Genomic DNA, 13,026 nt, shown 5'->3' on the forward strand with positions numbered 1-13,026 from the left:
TTCCCTACTCTTGCCCCCATTTCTGTCCTCATCCCTCCGCAGCAGATAACCTTCTTCAAGAACTTCAGGTAGGAACTTCCTCACCATGCCATTTCCCAGCTGAAAAGTCTCAACAGTCCAGCATTATCTACAGGATGACATCCAAATTCCCTAGCATAGCATATGGGACCCTCTATAAATCAATAATAGCCTTGCCCGATTCTCCCACTTCAATCACGCACACTCTGGCTTTGAGTGGGTTACAGGTGCACCTTTAACCCAGGCAGCTGGGCAGCTCCAGGTATCCTTGCCCGCCACCTCCAACCATGGACACCTTTCAGCTCCCCCGGAGTGCACTGCATATCATTAGCATATCCTGTGCATGGCATCACAGGGGGAGGCTGAGAAGCACTGCTCTGGCTACACAGGGCCACCTGTGTTCTCAAGCACCCAGTTCTGCGGCACACCACCTCTGGGCATTTGCCAGGGTTGCTCCCTCTGCCTTCAATGCACATGCCATCTCTATGCAATGTCTTTCCTGAACACCTTCCCTGCCAAGGAGACTTGACTGCTCCTGTCTGTGACCTCACTGAACTGCCCACCAACTGCTAGCACTCCTACAACACAATATTGAACTTATTTGCTGGTGCCTCTCCTCCTTCCCTCTACTAAACTGCAAAATCCGGAAAGGCAAGAACTGTGTCTGATTTTATTCAGTAGCCCAAGCACATAGGCCAGGGCTTGATGCACAAAAAATACCTAGTAAATATTAATTGCATTGATATTGTTGAGTGAAAAATATGAATGTCTTCTTGGGAACTATATATAAAGAAAACCTTTTCAAAATTCCAGGGGAGTATGGAAACCCAGCCACACTATGGGAATGAGGATTATGTCTTCCTTATGACTTTGGGCAAGTTACTTAAATGCTCTATGCCTCGGCATCCTTAGCTGTAAAATGGGGAGATACCTGCTTCTTAGGGTTGTTATGAGTGCAACTAAGCTAATTTATGTAAAGGAACATATAGGACATTGTTCAAGACAGTTCTTTGTGCACACTGAGTGCCACTGAAGGGCCAGTGACAGTTTCCCCCAGTGTCTAGAAAAGTGCCTTGAACAAAGCATGAGCTTCTGGATGAATAAACCATGAATTGGAAGAATGACTACAAATAAATTTTAGTCCTAAAATAAATGTCTATTTTTAAAAGCTATCACTTGTTCCACAGGGTGCTAATTATCTCACTAAGTATTATAAAACATAAAATAGAATTAGCCAAAGGTGAGGGCTTCCCAATAGTAATATCTATTTAGACTATCAAACTATGTATGCGAATTTGTTCTAATGAAATCCAGAAAACAATCAGCCTATAAATATCTATAAGATACAGAAAAGTTATTTTAAAAGCTATTTTAAGACCTTCATCAACCCTCATCAAGTCAGTCCTTTTAAAACAGGTCAGTCAAAAAGAAAAAATCAGGTTGATATTGGGCTCATATTTTTATCATATTACATGTCTTCTTAGTCAATGCAGAATATGGTTCTTTGACAACATCTGCAGATAGTAAAACTAGAATAGATTGTAAAGCATATCAACATCACTATAGAAAATACATATAGACTAAAAATGCTGGCTAGAATCACACAATTAATTATAAAGGCAGAATCACTACTTTTATAATGGAATCCTAAGAAATAGCAATGATGTGTCAATGTAAGTTCATCAGTTTTAACACATGTACCACTTAAGCAGGGGACGCTGATAATGGAGCATGCTGTGTGTTGGGGGCAGGGAGTTTATAGGAAATTTCTGAACCTTCCATTCAGTTCTACTATGAACTTAGAACTGCTCTAAAGTCTATTTTAAATAAGAAAAACTTAAAAAAAAAAACAGCAACATAAAAAACATAATAAAATAAATATACTCACTATTTCAGCTCTATGACCCCTAAAGGTATGGTAACATTGTCCAGTTTCTACACTCCATAGTTTACAAGTCTTATCGAAGGACCCAGTGGCAATTTTGTCACTAAGATTTAAAAAAAAAAGTGGAATTTTGAATAAATTCAACTGTAGCTTATGATACACTTAATTAAGGCAAGTGATATTAATACATGAATCCCTATCTACTCAGATATTTGTTTCACTTTTAAAACAATAAGCAACCCTCTATTTGTTCCAGTGGAAAAAACAAAGGGTCTGCATTTTTAATAGTATCAGTTTTTATGTTTAATTTTAAATATTTTACATTAAAGCTGTAAATTTATGTTTAGGATTTCAATAGTTTTTAAAATTAGCACAATGAATATAGTAAAAGATAAATTTAGAAAACTACTAACAAATGGAAGTTAATCATGTACAATAAGATTTGTAAGAACATAGTCATATTCTGTTAGTAGGTCTACTGAAAAGGACAGCACTGAATTAAAAGAAAAGAAAAATGAGAAGATCTAAATCAATTAACAAATGGAACTTAGACAGTGAGTTTCTCCTTGGGAAAATAATACGTCTATTCCTCCAGCTGGAAGGTCTTTGAGTCAGACAGGGAACATGATAAAGGCTTCAGTCCCTTTCAGACAGGAGGCTTCCCCATGTTTACCATGGAGCTGCTGTCCACACCCAACAAGGAAGAGCAGGTCAGCCTGCTTACCCTTTGATCATGGAGCTAAAATCCTTCCCTTTTTCCTAAAAACGAAAACCTAGACCCCGATGTGCTGTTAAAGCAAAGCATCAAAATGTCCACCCAGTTGGGTCGTCATTGACAGTGCAAGCTCATTATTCAAAAATGTGAAGAGTCTTAAGACCTAAAGCACGTATCCCAGAGCAATTCTAAGTGTTCAGCACAGTTGCAGATTTCACACTTGTCTACACTAACTCGAATGCCGTGCATCGATCTCTCCTTTGTTCTCCGGCACCCACACAGTGTTTCTGGGGTTTCTAGCTTGCACTGGGGCATGCCCATCCCCCAACCCCAAACCCCCTCACGCGCAGGGCTGGTATTCTACCCAGTCTCTGCACTGCCTCTCTCCCTTGACATCCAGTCTAAGGCATTTCCCATCAGCCGTGTTTTTCATGTCTTTCTATTTATTCTGCTCAAGATATGCTGAAAGCCTTGTGAGTTCCCAGCTCTGTCCCTCCATCCCCACTGCCCCTCAAACATATCAGTCTCAAGTTGCCATTGTTTCTTATCAGTTTCTGTTTTTATCATATACTGTTCTCTTTGTGCAAATGGCATCACATTATAAAAGATATTGTTTTCGATTATTTTTTAGAATTATTTTATTGAATCAAAGGCTTACTCTTGACCTACACATAAACATGAAACTTGTTGAAGTTTGTTTCCGTTCTCTCTTTCTCTCTCTCTCTTCCTCTCTCTCTCTCTCTCTCTCTCACACACACACACACACACACACACATTTCCTCTTCTTTGGTGGCCATCTTGAAGCACTCTGCCAAAACCCCAACACCTCTAAGTGCAATGAAAAACTGTGCTTTAACCCATACATCCCTCATCAGACCATGTAATTGGACAAGTGAGTTTCCGTCAGGAGCTCTTAGTAGAATCCAATAGAAGGGCCACAAGGTAAGGTGTTCCATCCCTCAAAATCTTTGTTCTCAAACAGACATCCAAAAATACCATGTGTGTTAAGCAGACTATGAAAGGATATGGTATTATGGAGACTATACTTTTAAAATCCTTTAAATAGCATTGCGATTCAAGTAGGAATTGTACTGGAAGTAAAACAGTATAATTTATAATTTCAATAAAATCTTTCTCTCCCAAGTTGGTGCAATAAGGTATTATAAAATTTTTTTATGCTTTACAATGTAAAAATGAATGCATGAAAGTTAAATTTTCTGTGATTTAATTGGAATATTTATTCATTTTAAAGTACCAATAAAGTATAATTCAGTCATCATGATTGATGTGTTTTTAAAGTATCCTACATTCTCAAGACATAATGACATTAGCAAATTAGGTATGAAGTTTTTTAAATCAGTGGTATATCTACTCTAAGTTCATTGAATTTTTATAAAATTCCTTCCATTGCATCTGCCCCTATTTCATCATCTCATGAATTTATTATTTTGTCTGCCTCCTCATTAATCTCCCTGTCTCCTGTTTCTTCCCAGTCCAAACCCTCTGGCCCCTTCCATCTGCCAGGGCAGTCCCTTTGAAACAGTGACATAGCGTGTTGCTCCTTTGTCCACACACCTTTCCGCACGACTCAGTCCTCTAGAACAGAGCTCCAGCTACAGAACGCTCTGACCTCACCCGTTTATGTTTCTTAACATGAAATATTCACTAGAGAGACTGGGGCCTCTGAGGTCCCAGGACAAAGTCCCTCCCCAAATCCTGAGCTGCTAACATCCCCTCACCCAGGGTGTCCTGGCCTCTGCTCCATCTCCCATCTTTCATTTTCCTGCTTCTCCTATAACCCTTATAGACTTTCCAGAAGAGATCATAATGATCTTTTTCTTCTTAACTTTTAAACCATTTACTGTTTTGTTCTAGTCATCATAATACCATAGTAAAAGAACCATATTTATTGAACTAGCATGGTTAATGGAAAAAGTCAGTTAAAACAGGCAATCATGAAAAAGGTACAAATGTTCAAAATTTTTATTCAAATACATACAAATATATATTCATTTGCCAATCTTTTGACAAGAGGCCAAGGCCTTTTCTTTGGCTATGTGTCAGCTAATTGGAGTCTGTTATCTGTCTTACAGAAATCAGATCCAACTTCTACAACTTCCACTATTTTATTTAAAATGGCATGAGAACTTAAATGGAATACAATCTATAATCTGCACAGAAGTACAGACTTTTTCTAAATTTTTACAATGTGTTTTCTACTTTCTATATCTCATCTACAACTTCACTTAGTAACATTTTTAATCACTTTATCTATGTTTTATAGAAAACAACAGCTTTATTTTCACACTCATCTCTCTTTAGTATAAAGCTATATTCAATTAAATTACATAATTGTAACTGAAAGCCCAACCAACATGAGTAGGTTTATGACCGATACAACTAACTCTTGGTAAGGTTAGAACATAATCAGTGGGGGGAGAAGTTGAGCACACTAGTGGTAGCCTGGTTGCTGGAAGTGTTCAGGCAGCCATGGGCATCAGCTGTATGTTGTGCAGAAGGATAGAGAACGTTGATTAATCTACTAAATCTGTTAGAAGTTGGTTTAAAAATGCATCTATTGCATTTTGTACTGTTATTTAGCACATTACTTTACACTTTTTTTCCTACCTGGAAAAACTGTAAATTACCTTCTAAACAAAGCAAACCGTGTGACGTGTGTAAGCCACACTCCACAGAAGCATCAGTCAGAGCTGTGAACATCACAGAGAATCCCTGCCAGAGAACTTGCAAAGGCAGAGGGTCAGCGCATTGAGCTTGAACTTTCCTCTCCTCTCTACTACTGTGTGATCCTGGGAAGGTATTTGAACTTTAAATAGTTTATATGAGGACAGTAATACCTACCCAAAGGCTCCTTCAAGCATTGAAGGAAGTATTTAAAGGACTTTCAAAGCACACATTAGGCAATCAATCAATTTTAGTTCTCTGTCTTCTCCCTTTCTTCCCCCAGTAGATGGAGGGAGAGATGAATAAATGAATTGGTGGACTAAGAAGTAATAAGTGAATGGTGACTGTCTTTTTACCCATAAGGATTGTTGAATGCTATGGCATAGACCACATTCCTGTGCCCCTCCAGGGTGAGAAGCTCCTCTCCAGATGCACTATCCCAGAGTTTGCATGTCCGGTCATAGCTTCCTGTGATAAAGCTAACACAGGGGGATACAAATAAATCACAAGGTGAGAACATCAGCGTGTTAATAATGACCTCACTTTCACCCACAAGATTGTAACCCCATTTATCTTGTTTTGCACAATGGAAGTTGTGTATGAAAAACAAACATTTAAATTGTGAGCAATATCTAAATCCTTTGACTCACAGATATTCCGCTTTTATCCCAAACCCAAAGGGAAGTCATTAAATAAAATAAATAGTAACCCTGCCAACAATTTTTCTTATAAATAATTATGCACTTACTTATAAGAAATAATTTTCTTATATTAATCTTATAAATAATAATTAATCTTATAAATAATTATGCAATTAACGTTAATAATCAGTTACATGTTAATAATCAGTAACATTTTCTGAAACTCTACTAGATCTCAATAAATAGCACCATTCTTCCAGTTGGTCAGACCTTAAAATTTTAGCATCATCTTTGATTCCTCTCTTCCCCTCACATTCCACGCACAGTCTATTAGTAAATTCTGTCAGCCCAGTCTCAAAATACATCCCAACTGTAGCCACTTCTCACCAGGTCCATAGCCTCCGTCTCTTGCCTAAACAAATGAAACCATCATCTCATGGGTCTTGGCTCACATGTGGCCGTTACAAATCCATTTTCCTCACTGAAATTGCAGTTACTTTTCGGCCTTCCTTACATGGAACTTTGGCTCATGGTCCAAGGCCAGCGGGCCCGGATCTCTCTGGGAATGCAGCCTCTCCCAAAGCACACCCACAGCGGTCACACTCACCTTTTTGCTAGTCACTCAAGAACTGGATTGTCTGTGTTATACGTGCTAGTCTTTCTACCCACCTGGTTTACCACCATCACTGTCAGGACCTGAAACATGACTGGTACACTAATAATAAATGTTCAATAAGGGTTTAAAATTTAGAAACCCTTTAACATGACTATTCTACTGCAGGAATATATTTAGCATATTGGGCTCTAATATTTTTAAGTAAACTAATAGCATCTTGGTTATTCCTTAAATATTCCATTAGGCAAGATATTTCCTCAACACAGAAAAAAAATGCACAAAATTGATATGTGCGCTGAATGTCAAGTGGCAATAATAATAAGTGAAAACAAATTCTGATATTTAAGCTCAACCAAATAGGAAGGTTGGCAAGGTAGTGTATCCCTGATTCTACTCTAGGCATTTTCTCCAAGCTTCTTCAGGAATATAAATCAGTACAGTCATTGCAGAAGACATACGGTGGTTCCCCCCCACAAATTAAAAATAAACTACCATATGATCCAGCTCCCCTACTTCTGGGTATATTTCCAAGGAAACGAAATGAGGATTTCATAGAAATTTCTGCACTCCCACATTCACAATAGCCGAAACATGGAAATGATGAAAGTATCCGTCAAGGGATGAGAGAAGAAGGGAAATGTGGTGTGTGTGCACGTGCACAATGGAACGTTACCCAGCCGTGAGAAAGACGGAAATCCTGGCATTCACAACAACTCAGATGAACATGGAGGACGTCATGCTAAGTGGAATAAGCCAGACACAGGACAAACACTTTACGATCTCACTTATATGTGGAATCTAAAAAAAAATGTCCAACTCATAGAAGCAGAGAGTAGGCAGGCCAGCAGTTGCCAGAGGCTGGGGGCAGATGGTCACAGGGTACAAGCTTGCCGTTACACGGGATGAACGACTCTATGGCTCCAATGTGCAGCATGATGACTATGATAATAGTTAATAATACTGTACCAAATACTAGAAATAGGCTAGAAGAATAGATTTCAGAAAAAATGGTAACTGTGAGGAGTTATTTAGTTTGTTAATTAGTTTGTAGCAATCATTTCACTATGTATATCAAATCATCATGGTGTGTACATTAAATATAAACAACTTTTATCTAAAAAAGGAAATTTACATCCCTTGATTGTTACAAATTAGAAGTAATGAGTAGAAATAGGAACAGGAATAGAAATAGAAACAGAAACAGAGACAGAAATAGAAATAGAAATAGAAATAGAAACAGAAACAGAAACAGAAATAGAAATAGAAATAGAAACAGACATAAATAGGCAGAGCACAGAGGATTCTGAGGGCAGTGAAACTACTTTGTATGATACTATAGTGGATACTTGTCATTATACATTTGTCGACCCCTAGGATATATGAAACCAAGAGTGAGCCATCATGCAAACTATGCCCTTTGAGTGATAATGATGTGTTAATGTAGGTTCATGATTGTAACAAATGTATGACTCTTCAAGGATGTTGACAGTGGGGGGGAGGCTGTGGGTATATGGGGAAAAGGGGTATATGGGAAATCTCTGTACCTTCTGTTCAGTTTGCTCAATTTTGCTGTGAACCTAGAATGGCTCTAAAAAGTAAAATTCCGTACAAAAATATTTTTAAATAAATAGAGAACCTTACCAAGAACCCGATTTATTAAGGCCAACATTAGTCAATGGCAGTAAATGTGCTCTGAGAACCTTCAAAGAAAAGAAAACACCATTTGTTTTAAACTCAAACAAAATTAAGTTTAATTCATTAATTTTAATTTCAAACCAATGAAGACATTTAAGTTTGTCTTAATTGTATATAGTAAATGGACAATACCCAGTATCTGAACAAATGAGAACAATACATTGTACCTTCTATTATTAAGAACAATAATACAATTGGTAGTTATAAATAACTACAAAAACATAATCGGATCTCTGCTTTCCATAAGTTTACCTTGAAGATAAAAAATTATTGCTATTTAATAAGATATCAAATAGCACTAATTTGCAATATTTTCTTTACATATTACACATGATTTTGTATATAAGTATGAACAGCATATAGAGAAAACACACTAAATATGTTTCAATTATGGATTTTACAGAGTACTATTGCTTTTTGAACCCTAAAGCTTCTTTAGAGTCAGGACATGTCTTATTTATCTTTCAGTCCCTACATTCATTGTCCAACAGATATGGATCTTTATATTTATTAATGAATATACATAAATTGGATAGTCTGTTTACAAACAGTGATTGGCCAAGCTGGGACAGTCCTAGTTCTGTGTACTGACAGAGCGTAATAATTAGTAATGTCCCCTTTCACTACCAAAAGTGTTCCCTTTCAAAGATAAATTACAGTACCACTAGTTATAGAGCTCATACTTGAAGTTAAATAGTGCCACCTGCCGGAGGAAGAAATATTTCAAGAATAACCTCATGCTCTCAGTAAATTGAATGGTTGACCACAAAAAGTTGCCTGGGTATTGTCTATCAGACAGAATATGGTGAGTTCATAAGTAACAAATTACATTTTATGATAATCATATTTAAAACATGAAATAGTGTAATATGAAGCAATTCTAGAATATACTGTTAAATATCATTAAAATATACAAAAAAAAATAAAAGCTGTTCTTGAATTAATAGATGACTACCTTTGTTATATTTTAAGTTAATCAAAAACCATAGAGAAAAATAAGCAATTTGCATTGTATTAAAACTATTACATTAAATATTATAAACTGTTAAATAATTTAATAAAATATAGTTTAGTTTATATAGAAGCAGAAAATCTGAAATACTGATATAATAAAACATAACTTTTTAATAATACTTTAACTGAAAAAAATTTAATTTTTCAATAACTTAAAATTACCTTAATGATTATCCTCTGGCTTACCATTATAAAGAACAACTAAACTTACTACAAATTTTTATTTAACCTCATGAAATAAATGTTTGAACCTCATTCATTCATTCAATGAACACTTATTGAGACTTAGTCTTAGCAAACATTATTTGAGGCACTGAGGGAAAGAGAAAATATGACTTGTATTTTACCTCAAATTAATATGTTATCAACCAATTCACTGAAGTCCTCCTACCTCATCTTTTAAAAACACGCATTACCTTAAAAAGATAGAATTTGTGGTTGCTGTGCTGTCCAAGTTTATCTTGTAATCTGTGTATTAAAAGTTTCACTTGGTCCGATCGTGAAGCTGTGATCAGAGGTTCTGCTTTCTGTATCTCTTCTACTAAGGCATTGACATCAGTACTGAAATCCACACAAAAAGCTACTTTTTGCTGTGCCAACAATTGCATGTACTTTTACTACATCAAGAATTATATTGTGTTATGAAGCACAACATTTATACATACAATGGCGAGAACACCGTTATCTTTCCCAAGAGATTTCTGGGAAATAAAAATCACACAAATCAATAAAGAGCACTGTGGCATGGATGAAAGCAGCTCGGGTTCCCCAAAAGGCATTTTCATTAACTAAGACTTCCCCTGTGGAAGGTGTGTGAAGATTCTGATTTGTTTACCTAAAAAGTCCAAGTACGGAGGTTCTGAAAATGAGCTCTTTCTCTTTGTTTTTTCCCTATTTTTAATTTTAAATTCACATGTATTGAATGTTCCTGGTAGGACTATTCTTTCCACCTTACATATGTTCTCTCACTTAATGCTGTACCAACCCTCGTAATGCTTTCATCACAATTGTTTGAGTGATGAGGAAACTGAGGTTCAGAAAGATTAAGTTTTAAATACTTTGAGAGAAAAAGAAAGTATCTAACCAAAGAAATATTCAAAGAATGAGGATAATGATGGTAATATTTCTTTTGAGCTATACTATGATTTCCCTGAAAGGGACCCGGTCTGAAACATACAGATTCCAAGTTTCCTCCAGGATTCAAATTACCTACAGCAATTCTGATAATTTGGGGCTAGTTCAAAAGAATCCTACTTCAAGGAAATATTCATGTCTATAAACCTCAAAACATCCAAAATAGAAGCAAGAAGATAGTCACAATGAAAGATTGCTTATTTCTCTGGGCCACAACCGTACCATGGTATTTTTGTTCTACTTTTAGTTTTTTCCCATTCAGAATGTCTCCACCTTATCTGAATATGGGCTCCTGCAGGTATAGTCACTGATCTGACTCGGCCTGTTGAAGCGGACTTTTGCATAAGATTGCCTAAAGGGAAGAATTCCCCTGGCAATGTGATCTCACGAGAGTCTTTCCCCTGGCGCGCAACAAGCTTGAGAGACAAAGATCGGGTCACCCAGCTCCGCCCCATGACGGTTAATGAGGAGGATCATGCACCACAGGCCCCACGAGATATTATCTACTAATAAATTAACAGGCTCTGTAATACTCTTAAAATGCAAAAACAAGTACTCCTCAAAAGTATTAAGGTTATGGGAAATAAGGAAAGTCTGAGAAACTGTCACCCCATGAGGAGTCTAAGGAGACCTGCCAACTAAGTGTGACGTGGTGTCCTGGGGGGGGAACTTGGAGGAGAAAAAAAAGAGAATTAGGCAAAAAAACAAGGAAAACTGCATAATTTTTAGTTAATAATAATGTATCGATTTTGGCTCATTAGATATGACAAATGTACCATAATAATCTAAATTTAATAAGAGGGGATACTGGGTATGGAGTATGTGAGAGCTCTGTTTTCACAACTTTTCTAAAACCGTTGTAAACAGAAAGATTTTTTCTTTAAAAAGGTGTCTATTTGGAAAGGGCAGACTGCTGATCCTTTTTCCTCTTGCTCCTCATTCAGCAGACACTCAAGTAGAACTCACTGAACCAATCAGGAAATAACACCCCACAGTACAGTATTTGAAGCAATTTGTCGTCTGAGTTTATGTGGCTCATGTATACATCAGCGTACGTCAGGGTTTTCCAATAAAAAATTTGGATATGGAATACACGTTGCATGGTATAGCTGGCTTACCTGGGACCAAGATCAAGCAAATCTATGGATTTGGTCTTTAATTCTCCACTCTTTTCATATTCCAACATAATTCCTATAAAAACAAACACATTATAAACCACTTATGATGACAACCTATGTCAGCAGTTAATCTACTTTGACATAATTTTTTTATTTTTATTAGTTAATTTTTCAACATAAAACATGCAGTGTTGTGTGGTTCTAAAACAGATTATATAAACTCACTTTTTCCTGATTCTTCCTCTAACTAGAACTAAGTATCTTTGAAATTATTCAACAGGCAATGCTAAAATAATTGAAGGTTGAAGAGAAAATGGTACACTGGCTAGAAGCCTCAGAACTTGAGGAATGACAGCGTGGCACATCCCCTGGGTTTTATGTCCCACACACCCCCACCTGGGGCCCAGAGCGCCTGCTGCCTGGAACCACCAAAAAGCATAGACAACAAAACTCAAACAGTAACAACAACGAAGCTTCCTCTCTGTGGCCAAAGGACCAGTAAAAGAGAAGTCAAACAAAGAACTAATGGGGGCCTGTGAAGTAAGTTGCAGAATTTCCAGAGAACCTCAGCCTAGGCTTAGTTCACTTACATATCAACAGGTGTTTACCACTGCAGAACCTCCTGTAGATCTGGGGCAAAGGGTGGCGCGGGAGCTGGCTGTTCTCTCCTCCCCTCCATTCCTGGTATGTAATTGGTCTGGTGTCTGCCAGTCACCAAGGACCAGCCAATGGAGTTCCTCCCGGAAGGGGCGGGAAAGAAGTAGAGAGCACCCCATCGTGGTAGAGCGTGAGCAGCGGCTGGAGGAGACGGTCGGCCTGGGCCTGGCTAGCGAACTCAAGCAACAATAAGAAATAAAAGCCTTTCTCCTGACCTACTCTTCTTCTTGACTTATTTCGGTTTCACAGGTTTCATAGGGGATTCACCCTGGACCAGAAATCCCTTCTCCCTGGAGCAAGTCTGCTCCACAACTGGGGCCCCTGCAGGGGGTGCCATCCACTAGTGGAGGCCCTGGGCTGGCCCAGTCCCCACAGCAAAGCTGGATCTCAGCAGCTCGTCTGATTTGCCTGCAACAGGCCCAGCAACAAAGCCCCAAAGAAACTGGGGTCCCAAGGGGCCATTTAATCTGTGTATGGGGAAGTCCCAAGATCTCCCAGATCCCACTCCACAATGAGGCCATAGCTGGCCAGTCTCATTTCCTGCAAAAGAGGTGGCAATAAAGTCTTGGGATGTCCCAGATTTCAGTCCACAGCCAGGCACCTAAGCAGTGTCTCCCTGCCTTTTAACCAGTGACATAACCAGGCCCAGAGCCTTGTCCCCCACCACCAAAAGGTCACCCAGTGAGAGCAGGCATAATGGGGTACCTTCTGCCCCTGCAGGTGGCATGAGCAGGGATTAAGCAGGAGCCTTAACAGCACTGGGAAAACAAAGCAGACCTGGCTAACACTGAAAGGGCGAAGAAAACTACACTGCTGACTCCAAGAATGAACTAGCGGTTACCAAAGGG

The 13,026-nt window shown here is 38.1% G+C and overlaps 1 protein-coding gene across 1 annotated transcript in view; it reads right to left on the reverse strand.

The window, feature by feature from the left end:
- DAW1 (dynein assembly factor with WD repeats 1) overlaps positions 1-13,026 on the reverse strand; it is a 42,949-nt gene that overhangs the window by 21,240 nt on the left and 8,683 nt on the right. The window contains exons 2-6 of the mRNA XM_036913106.2: positions 11,522-11,594; positions 9,686-9,830; positions 8,202-8,260; positions 5,660-5,782; positions 1,907-2,006 (exon numbers count right to left, since the gene is read on the reverse strand). Coding sequence (XP_036769001.2) covers positions 1,907-2,006; positions 5,660-5,782; positions 8,202-8,260; positions 9,686-9,830; positions 11,522-11,594 — 500 coding nt within the window. The remainder of the gene's footprint in view (positions 1-1,906; positions 2,007-5,659; positions 5,783-8,201; positions 8,261-9,685; positions 9,831-11,521; positions 11,595-13,026) is intronic.

The sequence above is a fragment of the Manis pentadactyla genome, chromosome 6 (genome assembly GCF_030020395.1).
Source record: "Manis pentadactyla isolate mManPen7 chromosome 6, mManPen7.hap1, whole genome shotgun sequence".
NCBI lineage: Eukaryota > Metazoa > Chordata > Mammalia > Pholidota > Manidae > Manis > Manis pentadactyla.